The 15,298-nt window shown below is 45.6% G+C and overlaps 1 protein-coding gene across 1 annotated transcript; it reads left to right on the plus strand.

Moving 5' to 3' along the window:
- The first annotated feature begins 774 nt into the window (after positions 1-774).
- On the plus strand, positions 775-12,145 carry Cdc6 (cell division cycle 6). Its single transcript, XM_051176024.1, has 11 exons — positions 775-1,028; positions 2,175-2,441; positions 2,758-2,957; positions 3,197-3,372; positions 3,851-3,957; positions 4,955-5,094; positions 6,151-6,251; positions 7,571-7,635; positions 9,786-9,988; positions 10,936-11,076; positions 11,370-12,145. The coding sequence occupies exons 1-11, from the start codon at positions 851-853 to the stop codon at positions 11,457-11,459; spliced, it is 1,668 nt and encodes a 555-aa protein (XP_051031981.1). The 5' UTR covers positions 775-850; the 3' UTR covers positions 11,460-12,145.
- The last annotated feature ends 3,153 nt before the right edge of the window (positions 12,146-15,298 follow it).

The following is a 15,298-nucleotide window of genomic DNA, read 5'->3' on the forward strand; positions in this document are numbered from 1 at the left end:
ACGCTGAGGCTGTGCGGATTTGGCGCGAGCTCACTTCACTGCTGCTGTGCTTCTTGTGGCGGGAGAGTCCTTGCGGTTGTGATCGAAACACAGGAACGTGCGCTGAGGCGACACAGCCCTGAAGAGTGTAAAGGAGCAGATTACTCCGGGAGGTCTGAGAGTTGGTCCGGGGCCCAGAGAGTTGGGGCTGGTTCGAGCGTGGCCTGTGGAGAGCGGAGATCGCCTGAGGTCTGAGGCTGGGTCAGGGAGGGGGTTGTGTGCCTGCTAGGCGTGTGAGCCAGGAATGGTGGGAAAGGAGCTGAGATGTGCTGGGAGGAAACGGAGCAGGGTGGGGTTGAGAGCTGTATGGAGTGAAGGCTAGTCCTGGGCAGAGGAGGACGGAGCTGCACTGCCTGGATCTGGGAGAGCCTAAACGTTATGGTCTGGAATTAAATTAGTGCTAAATTTGTCTCGCGTGTTTAGAGTGAAGAAGCTAGAAATCGCTGGAGGTAAACTTATGGCCTCGCTCAAGTGTAAGAACTTTGGGCTCTGGCTTCAGGATGCCTGGGGTAATAGTCGTGTTTTTCTATAACTGTCTCTTTAAGAGCAGGATAATAGTTTTCTACATCTGAGTTATGGTAAGACTGAAGTAATATGTGTATAATGGCATGTTACACATACTAGGGAGACACATGGTACCTGTTATTACATAGATTTGGATAAGAAGCAGAACCAAGTGTTAAAAATACTGTTAACATAATTTATGAAGTGAACGTTGGCCACCAATACAAATAAGCTGTGTGTTTTTCTTTTTGCTTTCATAAATTTACGGGCTTCCAGGTTCTCTTTTGTATCCAGTTGTGTGGTCATCATGCCTCAAACCCGATCCCAGGCACAAGCAACCATCAGTTTTCCGAAAAAGAAGCTGACTAAAACACCGAACAAAACGAGTTCCAGCCACAGTAAAGTACAACTTAAAAAGGTCCAGGCTGTACCTGCTCCATGTGTGGCCACGAAACTTCTGCCTCTCAGTCCCAGGAAACGTTTGGGTGAGCTTTCCACTCTGTAAGCGCAGCTTTGTGACTGCTGAGATGCCTCGCAGTTAAAACCAAAGCTCTGTCTGTTGTCATGATGGCTGCTAAGTGCACAGTTAAGCCATTCACCAACGGAGATCATTTTCTGATGGACCTAATGAGTTTGATCTTCATTTCCTTAGTTCTGTCCTTTAAAATTACTTTAAAGTAACATATGGTATTATGAAATTTGCCTTCATACTCGTGAAAATAAGAGAAACAAGTAGATGACATTCTTAATATTTTTTACCTTTGTTTTAAAGTAGTACTTAGACATTTTTTATTGTCTGTTTTTTTTTTTTTTTTGAAGAAAAACACTTCTTTAACTTGGGTTGGCCTAGAACTCACTTTGTAGCCCAGGATTGCCTCAAAATTGAGGTCTCTCTCCCACTATCAAACTTGGCTTTTTGTGTGGTTGGTTTTGTTTTTTCAAGGCAGGATTTTTTCTGTGTAAGTCCTGGCTGTTCTGGAACTCACTCTGTACACCAGGCTGGCCTCAAACTCAGTGATCCACCTGCCTCTGCCTCCTGAGTGCTGGGATTAAAGATGTGTGCCACCACTGCCAGGCTATACAGGAAAGTTATTCATTGCAAGATGTCAGTGGTGGGGTTGGTAAGGGTTTTTTGTTTTATCGGGTTTGGGTGTTTTTTGTTGTTGTTGTTTTGGAGACAAGGTTTTTCTGTGTAACAGCTCTCCTGAGTATGGGGATTAAAGGCATACACCACTACCAGCTGGCGATAAATCACAGTTTAAAACAACCTTAGAATTTACTGCACTAGAACTCATTTGGTTTCTACCAAAAGATAAGACTCAGTGGTGCCATCTGGTGGTCATGTTTCTCCTTTGTGAGCCGTGTCTTTTGTGGTTCTAAGGTAGAAATCTCTTGCCGTTTAATCCCAGCACCCAGAAGGCAGAAGCAGGCAGATCTCTCTTGAGTTCAAGGACAGCCAGGGTTACATAGAGAACCCAGTCTTGAAGAACTGGAAAAGAAAGAAATTCCCTTTCTGGGTGTGGGAAACTCTTTGTACTTCCTTTATTGTCCTTCACTGTAAAGGACTACATTCTGCATTTAGTGTTTTGGGTGAATGCAGCGAATGACCATGTTCTGTTTTAACATCTCAGGTGATGACAATCTGTGCAACACTCCTCATTTATCTCCCTGTTCCCCACCGAAGCTGGGCAAGAAAGAAAATGGTCCCCCTCGCTCACATACTCGGAAGGGATGTAGATTAATATTTGATGATGAAATCACAGTTAAATCTTCGAGCCAAAAAGAACAAGACCAGATACTTTCCTCAGCCCAAGAGAGTCAAGAAAGCAAAGCAGATTCCGAGCAGAAATGTCCACCAGAGAAGGAACCTGTGCGTGTAAGGCTGTTCAAGCAAGAAGGTGGGTTCTTGTTCTTTTTATATATATACAGGTGCTCTATCTGTATGTATGCCTGCACACCAGAGGGGGGGCATCAGATTCTCACTATAGATGCCTGTGAACCACCCTGTGGGTTCTGGGAATTGAATTCAGGACCTCTGGAAGAGCAGCCAGTGCTCATTATTAATCTCTGAGCCGTCTCTAGTCAGAAGGTGGGTTCTTACATGGAAGCTGTTGGTGTGCTGTCGGGAATAGAGATGATGGTTCTGAATGAAACCCAGTGAGTCTTTTTGTCGCCTTCTGTTGGGTCTTAACTGCCCTTTTGTGTCTGGCACAGGCACTTGCTATCAGCAAGCAAAACTTGTCCTGAACACAGCTGTCCCAGATCGGTTGCCTGCCAGAGAAAAGGAGATGGATGTCATCAGGACCTTCCTGAAGGAACACATCTGTGGGAAAAAAGCTGGAAGTCTCTACCTCTCTGGTGCTCCTGGGACCGGAAAAACTGCTTGCTTGAGCCGAATTCTGCAAGACCTCAAGGTATGCTGAGTGACGGCACTCTTACTGAAATGATCTGACTCTTAAGGGTTAAGAAAGAATAGACCGTTATGTGATTGAATGTTTCCCAGAAGTAAGAATTTTTCAGGATATAAATCTTTCCAAAAGAAGTAGAGCTTCGCTCCTAGATTCTCTTAGCTAAGACCGGATCAGGTTTCAGTAAATCTTTGTCTGAAGCCAACATAACTCCCCTGTTTGCATCTTTTTCTTTCTATACCTAGAAGGAAATGAAAGGCTTTAAAACTATCATGCTGAATTGCATGTCTTTGAGGAGTGCCCAGGCTGTGTTCCCAGCTATTGCTCAGGAGATTGGCCAGGAGGAAATATGCAGACCAGCTGGGAAGGACTTGATGAGAAAATTGGAAAAGCATATGACTGCTGAGAAAGGCCCCATGATGTAAGTATTTCTCTGCAGCATGTTGCTCAGTAAAAATCCTCAAGCTGTTACCCATGAAAAGAACTTGCCCTGAGAGGAACTTTGCTCTGAGGAACATGTGCATGCACTTGAAGAAAGATAATGTACTTTCTGATTTTGAAAATATTGTTCCGATTTATTTACTGATGGTTCTGAGCTCAAAGCCAGGGCCCTGTGTGTTAGATAAGTGCTCTATCGCTGAGTCACACTTACAGCCCCTACAGCTTTCTGTCTTTTCGTTTAGATTTCAACTGTTTTTAAGCTAGTTCTTTGAAAATAATTGGGTGATGCTTGTTAGTGAAGTGGGGGTGCGGTGCCGATCTAACAATGGCTGATGGCAAGATCTATGGTCTGCAGGCTGATCTCACTTAGCTTTATGAATATAACCTAAGGTCAGCTCAGATCAAGCATTGGAAGACTGGAAATGTGATTGGTACTAATTGTTTCTCTTTGTATGTAGCGTGTTGGTGTTGGATGAGATGGATCAGCTGGACAGCAAAGGGCAGGATGTGTTATACACGCTGTTTGAATGGCCGTGGCTGAGCAATTCCCGATTGGTGCTTATTGGTTAGTACTCCAGTGTTAATGTCTCACATGGTGAATTTGAAAGTTTGTGAATGGTTTAAAGTCTGTTCAGTTTATGTGTGTATAGTGTGGGTGCACCGGTGTGTGTAGAGGCCAGAGGTTGACTTCAGATATCCTCCTCTTCCATTGTCAAGTTTTTCGTTCTGTTTTTTGATTTTTTTTTAATGTGTGTTCTATCTGCATGTACTACTGCACACCAGAAGAGGGCACCAGATCCCACTAGAGATGGCTGTGACCCACCATGTGGTTGCTGGGAATTGAACTCAGGACCTCTGGAAAAGTTGCCAGTGTTGTTGATTGTTTATTTGCTGAGGCAGTCTCTTGCTGAACCTGAAGCTATCTAATTCAGTTAGTCTAGCTAGCCAACTTGACCCTGGGATCTCTTCTCTGCTTCCCGAGTGCTGGGCTTGCAGGCGGGCCAATGTGTATGGGTGTTTTGCCTGCATGCAGGTCTGTGCATTATTTGTATGCCAGATACCAATGGAAGCCAGGAGAGGACATCTGATTGCCTAAACTGGAGGTACAGACAGTTGTGAGCTGACACATGGGTACTGGAAGTTGAACCCGGGTCCTCTGGAAGAGCATCCAGTGCTCTTAACAGCTGAGACATTTCTTCAGCCCCTACCTGTTATTTATACTTATGCCAGCTTTCTGTCTTCTTGAAGTAAGAAAATGACTATGATAGTAATTTTAGTATAAGACAGATTGATTTGTGAAGTCTAAATAAAAATGACAAGCCAGACACCACATTGCATTCCTGTGGTCCCAGCTCTTTGGGGGATGAGTGTGCCATGACACCTGGCTCGGTAGTTTTTTTTTTTTTTTTTTTTTTTATCCTCCTATCTGATTCTCTCATGTTAAGGCTATGAGTGTGCTTCACTATACCCGCCTAGCTAGAGGGCAAATGCAAGCAGTAGCTGAGATAGTTTCCTTGTAGGATGACTTGCCTGCTGATGGTGTTTGTTGTTTATCTTCTCAGGTATTGCTAATACCCTAGATCTCACAGACAGAATTCTGCCGAGGCTTGAAGCTAGAGAAAACTGTAAGCCCCAGCTGTTGAACTTCCCACCTTATACCAGAAATCAGATAGCTACAATCTTGCAGGATAGACTCAATCAGGTGAGTTGCAGGGATAATCTCTGGTGGAAGGCTAACAATTGGTTTAATATATTTTGATTTGATTGCTTCATTAATGGTGTGGCAAGCTCCCGTGGACCGTAATGAGTGAGAACATTTTTATGTGAGTATCTATACGTGGTGTCGTTTATTGGCTGCTTCCCTGTTGAAATAGAAGTAGGAATTGAAGGACTCGTGCTTCCTTAATGGCCTTTAAAAGGTAGGGCCTGGGCCAGTGAGGTGGCTCAGCAGGTAAAGGCACTGGTTGCCAGTTCTAATGACCTGAGTTCCATCTCTGAGACTCACGTGGTGGGCAGAGAGACCTGGCTCCTGGAAGGTGTCAGCTGACCGCCACAGGTGTGGCACACATGCTCTGCCCCACTCCCACTCCAAACAAAAATAAACACGGAATAACAATCTAAAAGTAGGGCTTATGTGCTCAGCCTAGTGGTGCACATGTTTAATCCCAGCACTTGGAAAACAGAGGTAGGCAGTTCTCTCTGTTCAAAGCCAGCTAGTGCTACATAGAGAGATCAGGTCTTCTCTGCCCCCCCCCAAAAGAAAGAAAGAGGGCCTATGGGAAAGCATTTATAGTGTCAGCTGCTTTTTTTCTTTCATTCTATAGCGCATTCCTATAAAATACTTAATATATGCAATATGTCCCTTACACCTAAAAGGTGGCCAATCAGGTTTAGACCTTCTGAATGTTGAGCTCAGCTCCCTGAGCTTACACTCCCAGTCCCAGTTAGATATAATTTGTGAAGATATTTACATTTAGAACCTAAATTGCTAAGAGAAACTCTCAAGAGTTCAAATTTGTCTTTTTTTATTTTATTATTTATTTATGGGTGGTACTGGGATTCACAAGGCCTCGTGCTAGTCAGAGCTCCATACGGAGCTGTATTTATCTTAGATTTATTGTATATTTATGTGGGACAGCCTCTCGGTGTTGCCTTGAGTTTAGATCCTCCGGGAAGTTTAGTCTTCCAGGTCGCTAGGATTGCGGCCAGGCCTGTGTTACTGAGCCTGACTCACGTGTCTGATGTGTCTTGTCTAAAGGTGTCAAAAGAGCAGGTTCTGGATGGTGCTGCGGTTCAGTTCTGTGCCCGCAAAGTATCCGCTGCTTCAGGGGACATCCGTAAAGCACTGGATATTTGCAGGTGAATTGTGGCACTTCTGACTGTTTTTATTAAGGGGGGGGGGGATGCTGTCAATTGTCTCATGTAACTCAAATGAATGTGGCTTAAGAGGCCCCATTCTGTTACTTTTTATGCTCAGAAAAGAGGACTTGTTTCTCAGCGGGGGCTCTGGGTTTCCACCGTGTTAATGTCTGAAACATTATCAGTCCATTACCTACAGAGGGGAAACAAATGAGATGTTGCTGGCGCCCCCTGTGGTGATTATAGATTGGTTAATTACATTTGTATTAAAAAGGCTCCGGTTTGCTTTTCCATTCGCTGGGCTCAAGCAGGTTTATTTATGGACCTGAACCATCTTTGCCTTTAGACTTTCTTCCTCCTTTCCTTTTGTGGGTACCCCTTCCTCCCTCCAGTTGGTGGTCCCCCAAGTCCTACCCTAGACCTCTTTCTCTCTTCCACCTCCTCCCCTCCTGCTGGGGAAAGCCTCAGTGCTGACTGATGAAAGTTCTTCCCTCCCAGTAGGGACACTGGGCCCATTAAAATGATCCTTGCTGTGCTGGCCCGCTGGTCCAACTTCCTCCTGTTGCCATGCAGAAGATCCAGGTCTGCCTTATAGCTTCCCGTGGGCAAAACACTTTAGACAGAGCAGTGGGAGAGGAAGCTCTTCCTGTTGCTAGATTGCTTGATCTGGAATGTGAAAGCCTCAAGTCAGCAAACTGCTTGAGTAAAGGCTACAGCTATGAGTGATAGCCATGTAGGTCAGCAAGATTAGCCTGTGTGTGTCCTGTGTCTATCTGAGGACCCCTTAGGTCTGCTGTGTGGGAGTGCTGTAAGTTCCCCTTAGTCTACACTGCGTATCGCTCTGCCCGTGACTTTCTCTCCTTGTCTGAAATGTTACTACCTTAATGTGTGATTGACATGTGTTGGAGGAAGATAAGTAGTATTGTTTCTGCTCTTTTCATTTTAAAAGCAGTCGAGTCTTCCTTAAGCTGCGACATAACCCAGTTTGTTTAGGGGCCTTAATTTTTATTTTTCAGGCAGGGTCTTCCTGGGTAACTGGCTCGTCTGGAACTCACTGTGTAGACCAGACTGGCTTCTAAGATTGATTGCATTTTAGCTTCATGTATGTGTGCCCTAGAGGGTGTCAAATCCCCTGGAGCTGAAGGGAGGTACAGGGGGTTAAGAACTGCCTAGTGTGGGTGCTGGGCACCAAACTTGGAAGGGACCTTAAGTTTTTAAAAATGAGCTTTTAGTTAATGTGTCTGCTTTGGGGCATGGTGGCTTAGTGTGGTGTTTGGTTTGGCTGAGACTAAATTTTAGGAAAAAAATTTTTTTTATAGGCGGGCTATTGAAATTGTGGAGGCGGATGTCAAAAGCCAGACAGTCCTCAAACCACTGTCTGAAGGTAAGCATCTTACCTGCTTCCTGTCTTTCTTTATAGATGAGAGTTAAGTGTCCCGAAGGAAAGGGAAAGATAAATGAACACAGTTAAATCCACTTACACAAGTGAAATCGACACCCCAAAACACACACACACACACACACACACACACACACACACACACACACACACACACGAGAGGGAGCAGGGTGTGGTTTCATCTAGTTTGTTTCAGTCTTGCCTGCCAGAATCAGTATATGTGTTACTGGAAACGAGTTCCCCAGAGTGTTCATAAATGGTGGGACTCAAGTAGCAAGGTCTCTTTCAAGGCTCTCAGAACACAAATGAGGTAGCAATGTTGAGTCGACTTCCTCTGAGTACTTAACCTTGAGTGCCCTTTGGGCCTTTGTGTAGGAGAAAGTAATACCTGGCAAGGAAAGGAAAGAAAGTAAAATGATGGAATGAGCAGATTGTGAATTCATCTCAAGGTGTCATAAGGCAGGGTACAAAGATCTGTGGCTGTAGGAAACAGAAGGCTGTCACAAACGAGGGCTAATTTCTCTTTTCCTCAACCCTGTTCTCTTCGCTGGCAGATTTTCATCAGTATCTATTTTACTCTTATTTAGTTAGTTTTGGCTTTTCAAGACAGGGTTTTTCTGTGTAATTGCTTTGGCTGTCCTGGAACTCGTCGGTATTTATTAAAACAAACGATTTAAAACATTTCAGTAGTAACCCGAATCGGTAGTTGGGCTGTGGGTAGACCGTGTATACCGGTATGTGGACTTGGATCTTTGAGATCATTCCTTCCTTACTGGCTCCTTCCTCCAGCAGTGGCACGTGGGCTTGGTGACACTGGGAGCACCACTAGCACTTACTGCCAAAAGAGCTTCAAGTTCCAGGCATAAGCTCTGCGCTTAACCTAATTCCTGTCTTTTCCGAAGTTGTAGTTTCAACGGCCTAGCTATATAGAAAAACTATGGAGAAAGTGGCTTCAGGAACTTTCTAATACTTAGAAATCACTAGATTCCTCAGCACTGAAGATAGGCAAACAAAAATTAGCTAGATGTCAAGCATGGTGGGCCGTACCTATGATTCCAGCACTCCATAGGCCTAAGCAGGAGGGTCTACACAAGTTCAAGGCCAACACAGGTGACATAGAAAGACTCTTATCTTAGCTGGAAAGTGATGTATGCCTTTAATCCAAGCACTCAGGAGGCAGACACAGGTAGATAGAGCTCTGTGAGTTTGAGGCTAGCCTGGTCTACAACAACAAAATGAATAGGTCGTTTTAGAGGGTACTTGGCCCTTGTGTAGAGAGTAAGAGACTTCCCAGTTCCTTCCTTTCATCATGGAACTTCTGCTACTTGGTATGTGGGCTCTGCTTTCTCTTATTAGCCCTTTGCAGCCTCCTGCTTGTGGTAAAGGAGTAGAAGCAGGTGGTTGTGTGGTGGCTGCAGGCACAGGTTGTTAGAGAGTAAAGCCCGCCCGCCCCTATTGCACAGTCATGCTTCTCCAAACAGTGGGGCCATGGTCCTATGTGGATTCCCCAAAGTTCCCGGACTCCAGCTCTGGGGAGGGTGCTGTCTGCTAGGCTATCTAGTTACATTTTTTTTCAAATGTGGCTGTCTTGCAGATGAGTTTGGAGGAGTGAACAAATTTCCCAGTTCATTTGGGGAAGCCATCTAGGGCACAGGGGCTTAAAGTAGGTTTGACTCAAAACGTTGGATACATTTTCCAACTCTTTCTTTTCCTTCCTAACTGCCGGCTGGTCATGTGTGCTGCGGGGTTGGTGCTGAGGATCAAGCTAGGGGCCCTGCACTAGGCACGTGCTCTTGTACCAGGCTGCATCCCCAGCCAGCCTCTGAGGCAGTTAGCCCTGCTTGGTGGCCTCTGTGGTTCTTGCTCCTTCAGGAGGTAGATTAGTTGTCTTCTTCACATTAAGCTGTACCCTGAAGAACAAAAGAGTTCCTGATTCTTCTTAGAGAAAGGGCAACCTGCTCTCCATGTCGCCCCATTGTCTGGAATTGCCCTTTCCTCCTCTTCTGCCTTAGAGGTGGGACTTCTGCTTTGCAGTTGTCACCACACTTGGGTTTCCTCTAGCCGCCCCCAGCATTATGTGTCTCCGCACATACAGTTTTAGAGAGCAGATAAAGCCTGGTTTGCTTCCCTTGCAGGTCAGTCACCCTCCGAGGCTCCAGTCCCCAAGCATGTTGGCCTTGTCCACATATCCCAAGTCATTTCGGAAGTTGATGGGAACAGGGTGTCTTTGAGCCAAGAGAAGACACAAGATTGCCTCCCTCTCCAGCAGAAGATCCTGGTTTGCGCTTTGCTGCTTCTGACCAGGCGCCTGAAAATGAAAGAGGTCACTCTGGGGAAGGTAAGCTGGGGGTCTCCGCAGGTGGTGCTGAGGCTAAAATGCAGGTGTTTTCTAAAAGACCTGATGTTTCCAGGCAAGGGGAGTTAGAAATGGTTTTTTTTTTTTTTTTTTTTTTTTATCAGTAAGAATAAATGTTACTGTCACTGCAAAGACGTGTGTGCACGGATCTTGTAAGTTTGAGCCAGGCTAATCTACATAGTTGTAGGCCAACCAGGGCTACATAGTAGCCTTAACTCAAAAACACGAGTTAAGGCCAGGCAATGGTAGGAGCACACCTTTAATCCCAAAACCCTGGGAGGCAGATGAACAGGTGGTGCTCTTTGAGGCCAGTCTAGTCTATATTGTGAGTCCCAGGACAGCCAAGGGATATATAGAGGATCCTGCCTCACTACCACCACCACAAAAAAAAAAAAAAAAAACGAAGACAATTAACCAGATACAGCAATGCAATACCTGTTACCTTAGTACTTAGGAGGCAGAGCAAGGAGGGTTGCCAGCCAGGGCTGTTTCTGTTTCCCTCTCAAGTCACATAAAGAGCAGTTCTACATTCTGCAATAAAGTAAGATGACCTGCAGCTGGTGCTGCTGCACCCGCAGAGGACCCGGGTTCCATTCCCAGCACTCATGCTGTGGCTCACAACCGTCTGTGACTTTAGTCCCGGGGACCTGACAACTTTTCTCCTCTCCGTGAGTGTCAGGCATGAGTGCAGTGCCCACACATAAATACATGCCACCAGGACACAGGAAAATAAAGTAGATCAAAGGTTAACTGTATAGTATAGGAAGAGGGAGCAGACATTGCCTGCTCTGGGGTTTATTGAAAGGGGGAGGGAAATGGAATACTCAGCTTAAGATGGTACTTATGGGATTGTTTTTGTTTTTTTTTCTCTGTGAGGGTTATGAGATGTAGCTTTTAAGTGATACTTGTTCTTCCTCATTTCCTCCCAGTTATACGAAGCCTACAGTAGCATCTGTCGCAAACAGCAGGTGGCAGCTGTGGACCAGTCTGAGTGTTTGTCCCTTTCAGGGCTCCTGGAGTCCAGAGGCATTTTAGGATTAAAGAAAAATAAGGAAAGCCGTCTGACCAAGGTACAAGTAACAGCTTATTGTGTCCCTGCTTGTAATTGTCCTGTTCTGGAGAGTGTGTCCTTTGCCAGAGTAAAGATTAGAAATGACTAGTGAACCGTCCTTTTTTGTGAGAACTAGGATTTCAGATTCGAAGGAGGGGGGGATTTAGACCATTGAAAACAGCAGGGTTTGACTTGCCTGCACAAGGAAAGTGGAAAATGATAGGGAGTGTAATGGTGTGTGGGGGCATGCGTGTGTGTGTGTTTGGAGTGTGCACGTGTTCTTCCTCACAGAAACCCCTTTTCTCTTTCCAGGTGTCTCTGAAGATTGAAGAAAAGGAAATAGAGCATGTCCTAAAAGGCAAAGCTTTCCTTGGTAACATCCTCGCCGCTGGACTGCCATGATTCCTTTTCTTACCTCGCCTGCAAGTATCCAGCTGGCATTTGGCATTTAGCAGGGTCATTTGGAAAGCTATGACCTTTTTTAACTTGGCACCAGTAAATTTTAGTGTATGAGTTCATGAGAGCTAGCACTGACTAATATCTTTGGCTCTTCGTGTTTTTACCCATAAAAATGACCGAGTAACTGGGTGTGATGGCAAATGCCTGTGATCCAGCACTTGGGAAATAGAAGCAGAAGGACCAGGAGTTCAAGGCCATTCTTTGCTACATAGTGAGTTTGAGGCTGGCCTGAACTACATAAGACACTTAAAAAAAGAACAAAACCAATGACCCCTTTTAAAGAAATATTCAGTACTTTTCCCACTTGTGCTCCTAACCAGCGTGCCTACCAAGTATACATAGACTTGTGTTGAAGGATTTGTATGTACTTCTAACCACAAACATATATTTTCTAAAGAACTTTGAAGTTTAAAGATGGAGTGGAATGATCCAGAAAGATATACAAGCCTCCATGGAAATTTGAAAGACATTTTGGTCAAAGGACTCTTTGGAATTTACTACATTTGTTGGCCAGGTGCTACTGCATTGAACTTAAGGACTCAGGGAGTTCCCACAGTGCTCCCACGCAATATGGGAATGATAAGGAGAATGTAACTACAGATTGTGAATATATTTATTTTCAAGTTTCATCTGTTGGGCTGCATTTGTTATCTTTTGTTCTTTTCTTCTTCTTTTTTTTTTTTTTTTTTTAAACCATTTGTGTGTGGGCAGGTGGGTGTCAGTGTTTGTGTTGGGGACAACTACAAGAGTCATTGCTCACCTTCTACCTGGGTGGATCCCGGGGACTGAAGGCAGGTCACCAAGCTTGGCAGGCAGCAAGCATCTGCACCTTTTGAGCCATTTCATGGGCCTGCATTTGTTGTCTCTTTAAGCGGCCACATTCCATGAGAGCGTAAGCTTTCAGAGGTTATTATGAAAATACCCTCTTAACCTGGCGGCAGCGGCACACTCTGATCACAGCAGAGGCAGGCCAAGCTCTGAGTTCAAGGACAGTCTAGTCTACAGAGGGAGTTCTAAGACATCCAGGGCTACATAATGAAACACTGTCTCAAAAAGAGCAAGCAAACAAAAAACCGGAAATACCTTCTTACACTGTGCCACTGTCTTAGCTTCTCCCAGATGAAGCCCTTGTTTCAATATGCCTCAGGTCAGGCTGGAATTTTCATCGGAACATATTCCCCCAGTCTCCTTAGATAAATTTATCCATATGGTTACTGAGACTGCTGGGTTGATTGCCAGTGGCTTTAAGTGGCAATTTGTGACAGGGACACCAGAGGGCACCATTACAACACTGCTTTGAATGTGTGTGGGATAAGGCAATGGTGGTTTGGAGGGAGGAGGGGGCAGGAAGATTCTGGAGTTTGACTTGTTGGGGAGATTGCTAGTCCTTTACGACCTGAGCAAATGGTTGGCTGCAAGCATCGCGATATGAATGGTCTGAGCCTTTGCTTTTCTCCGAGCGAAGCTGCTGCCTCCTTGTCTGATCTGGCTGTGGGTTTGGGAATCTGATATGCCTACAGAAGATCTGTTGGCCACTGTTTCATTCATTCTACCCACTGCATGCTTGTAAGTGAGCTGGCTACAGCAGGTGGTGCCGGATGGGACAGAAGGGCAGTGAGCTCCCTGAAATGCATACTGCCCACTGGTGTGAGCAGCAGAAGCATCTCAAGACAGGAGTTTGAGTGCCACACACTCCTTTCCCCAGAGTGTTCATTCCCTCTGGGGCAGTGTGCAAATGGAGAGGATGGTTCCCACAAAGAAGTTTGGAGAATGTCTGGGACTATAAGGGTTAACAAGCATAATTGTAGAGATTGTCCGAAGACTGATGGAAAGCAGAGACTGGATGGGATTGAGAACAGATGTGAGGCTCGATTTAAATTACATTTTATTGGATGCTGCAGCCTTAAGAGACGTGACTGCTTTACAGTTTGTTTCCACACTGTGGGCAGCTGCTGTCTGTTCTGTGTCCACAGTAGGATCCTGCCCAAAAAGGAGCAGCCTCCCCACCTCGTTGTATTTGAGGCTTGGCGCCTTCCTCTAACTGTAGGGCTTGAGTCAGGAACATGGCTTGACTCTCAGTGGGACTGCCCTGTATCCTCCCTGGCTTCCAGCCAAGATCGCATTTGCAGATTCAAAGGGGCCAAGTTCCTTCCCCTCTACCTCTTCTCTTTCTCTCACACCGCCCCCTTGGAAATAAGGCTTTCTGTGTACTGTTTTGTTAGTTTCCTTCAGCTCTCCCCCCCACTGTCAATTTCTAGGTCATTACCACTCTTAAGACTTCAGCAATTGGAACGGGGTTGGTTCTGTCAATGATGCGTGAAGCAGACGAGAGTCCCTGCTTGGCTTCCGCTGCCCTTGTGGGGGCAGAGGCTGATGTATGTTTGTCAGTAAAGTCTTAAGTGTAATTCAGACAGCCGTCCGCACCCCCGAAAGGAAGAGGGCCCTTTCCTGGGCCAGTTTTTCTCACTGAAGCTGAGAGCTATGGGAAGGTGGCTGGGGTTTAAGTAGGATGGGATGGGCCTGTGGTTACGAGTTTTTGCCAGGATCTTAGGCCACTCCACATGGAGTAGTGGCAAAGATGCTGACCTACATTTTTCCTTTTGAAGATGGTGGGGTGTGTGTCTCTATCCTAGTCTTTTTTTTTTTTTTTTTTTTTTTTTAAACCAGATTAAGCTTTCATAGTGTTGGGTATTGCCATGGAAAGAACATAGACCCAATAAAGTTGGTATGAATTTAAACCCCAAAACTGCCACTGACATTTCTGGCTCAATGAAGACTTGCCTGTGGCTAGCTGACTGCAAGAGTGTGTGAGGTCCAGGCTAGTTAGCCAGAAATCAGAAAACCTGGCAGATCCCTTTTCCTCCCCCCCCCCTTCCCATTGCTCTTTGCCCCCACCCCCGCCCTCCAGTACAGGAGCTTTACCATTGAACTACTTCCCACTCCTCCCTGTTTTTATTAAGTACCCTCTAAAGATAAACAATGAATGGATTTAGTGGTACAGGCCTGTAGTCATAGTTACGCAGGAGGATCACAAGTTCAAAGCTTACCTGTACTACAGAGTGAGAATTTAATGAAACTATCTCAGGATAAAGTAAAAAGCGCTAGCTGGGAGATAAAGAGTGTTTGGTATGCACAGAGCCTTGGGTTCAGTCCTCAGTGCTTGGGAGTGAAGAAGAAAGGCACAATAATAACTCAAGTTATGTTTGTAAAAATTCCTTGAGTAGGTCGCGGGGTTGGGGGGGTGGGGTAGCTTGATCAGCACCGCACCTACTGTGCAAGCATGAGACCCCAAGATCAATCTCCAGGACACCCCACCATGCATTCACATATCAGTACTTTGAATTCTAGCTCTGCAGAGGCTGATACCAGCAGATTCCTGGGGCTGGCTGGCTGGCCAGCTTAGCCTACTTGGTCAGTTCAGGTGAGAGCCGCCACTGTAGTGAAAAAACAAGCCTGGCAGCTCCTGAGGAATGACACCTACAGTTGACCTTTAGCCTACACAAGCACAACAATATCTTAACTGGGGGGGGGGGGCAACTTGGGCTTTTGTTGTTTATGGTGTAGGGGATTGAACCCAGAGTGAGATTTTTATTTACATTTGTATCCCTCTCCAGCGCTTAGCTATTCATTAACTACTATTCAGTGAACAATACAAGGAAGATACTGCCTTTCCCGTCTCTTAAGAACATTTCTCAGTGGAGGTAAACTGAGGTGCTCTGGTGGGCTGGGCCCCTGCAAAAGGCCTCCTCCTCCCAGTGGTCCAGCTTGCCTTGGTCAGACCT

This window comes from Phodopus roborovskii, unplaced genomic scaffold, assembly GCF_943737965.1.
Source record: "Phodopus roborovskii unplaced genomic scaffold, PHOROB, whole genome shotgun sequence".
In the NCBI taxonomy this organism is placed as follows: domain Eukaryota; kingdom Metazoa; phylum Chordata; class Mammalia; order Rodentia; family Cricetidae; genus Phodopus; species Phodopus roborovskii.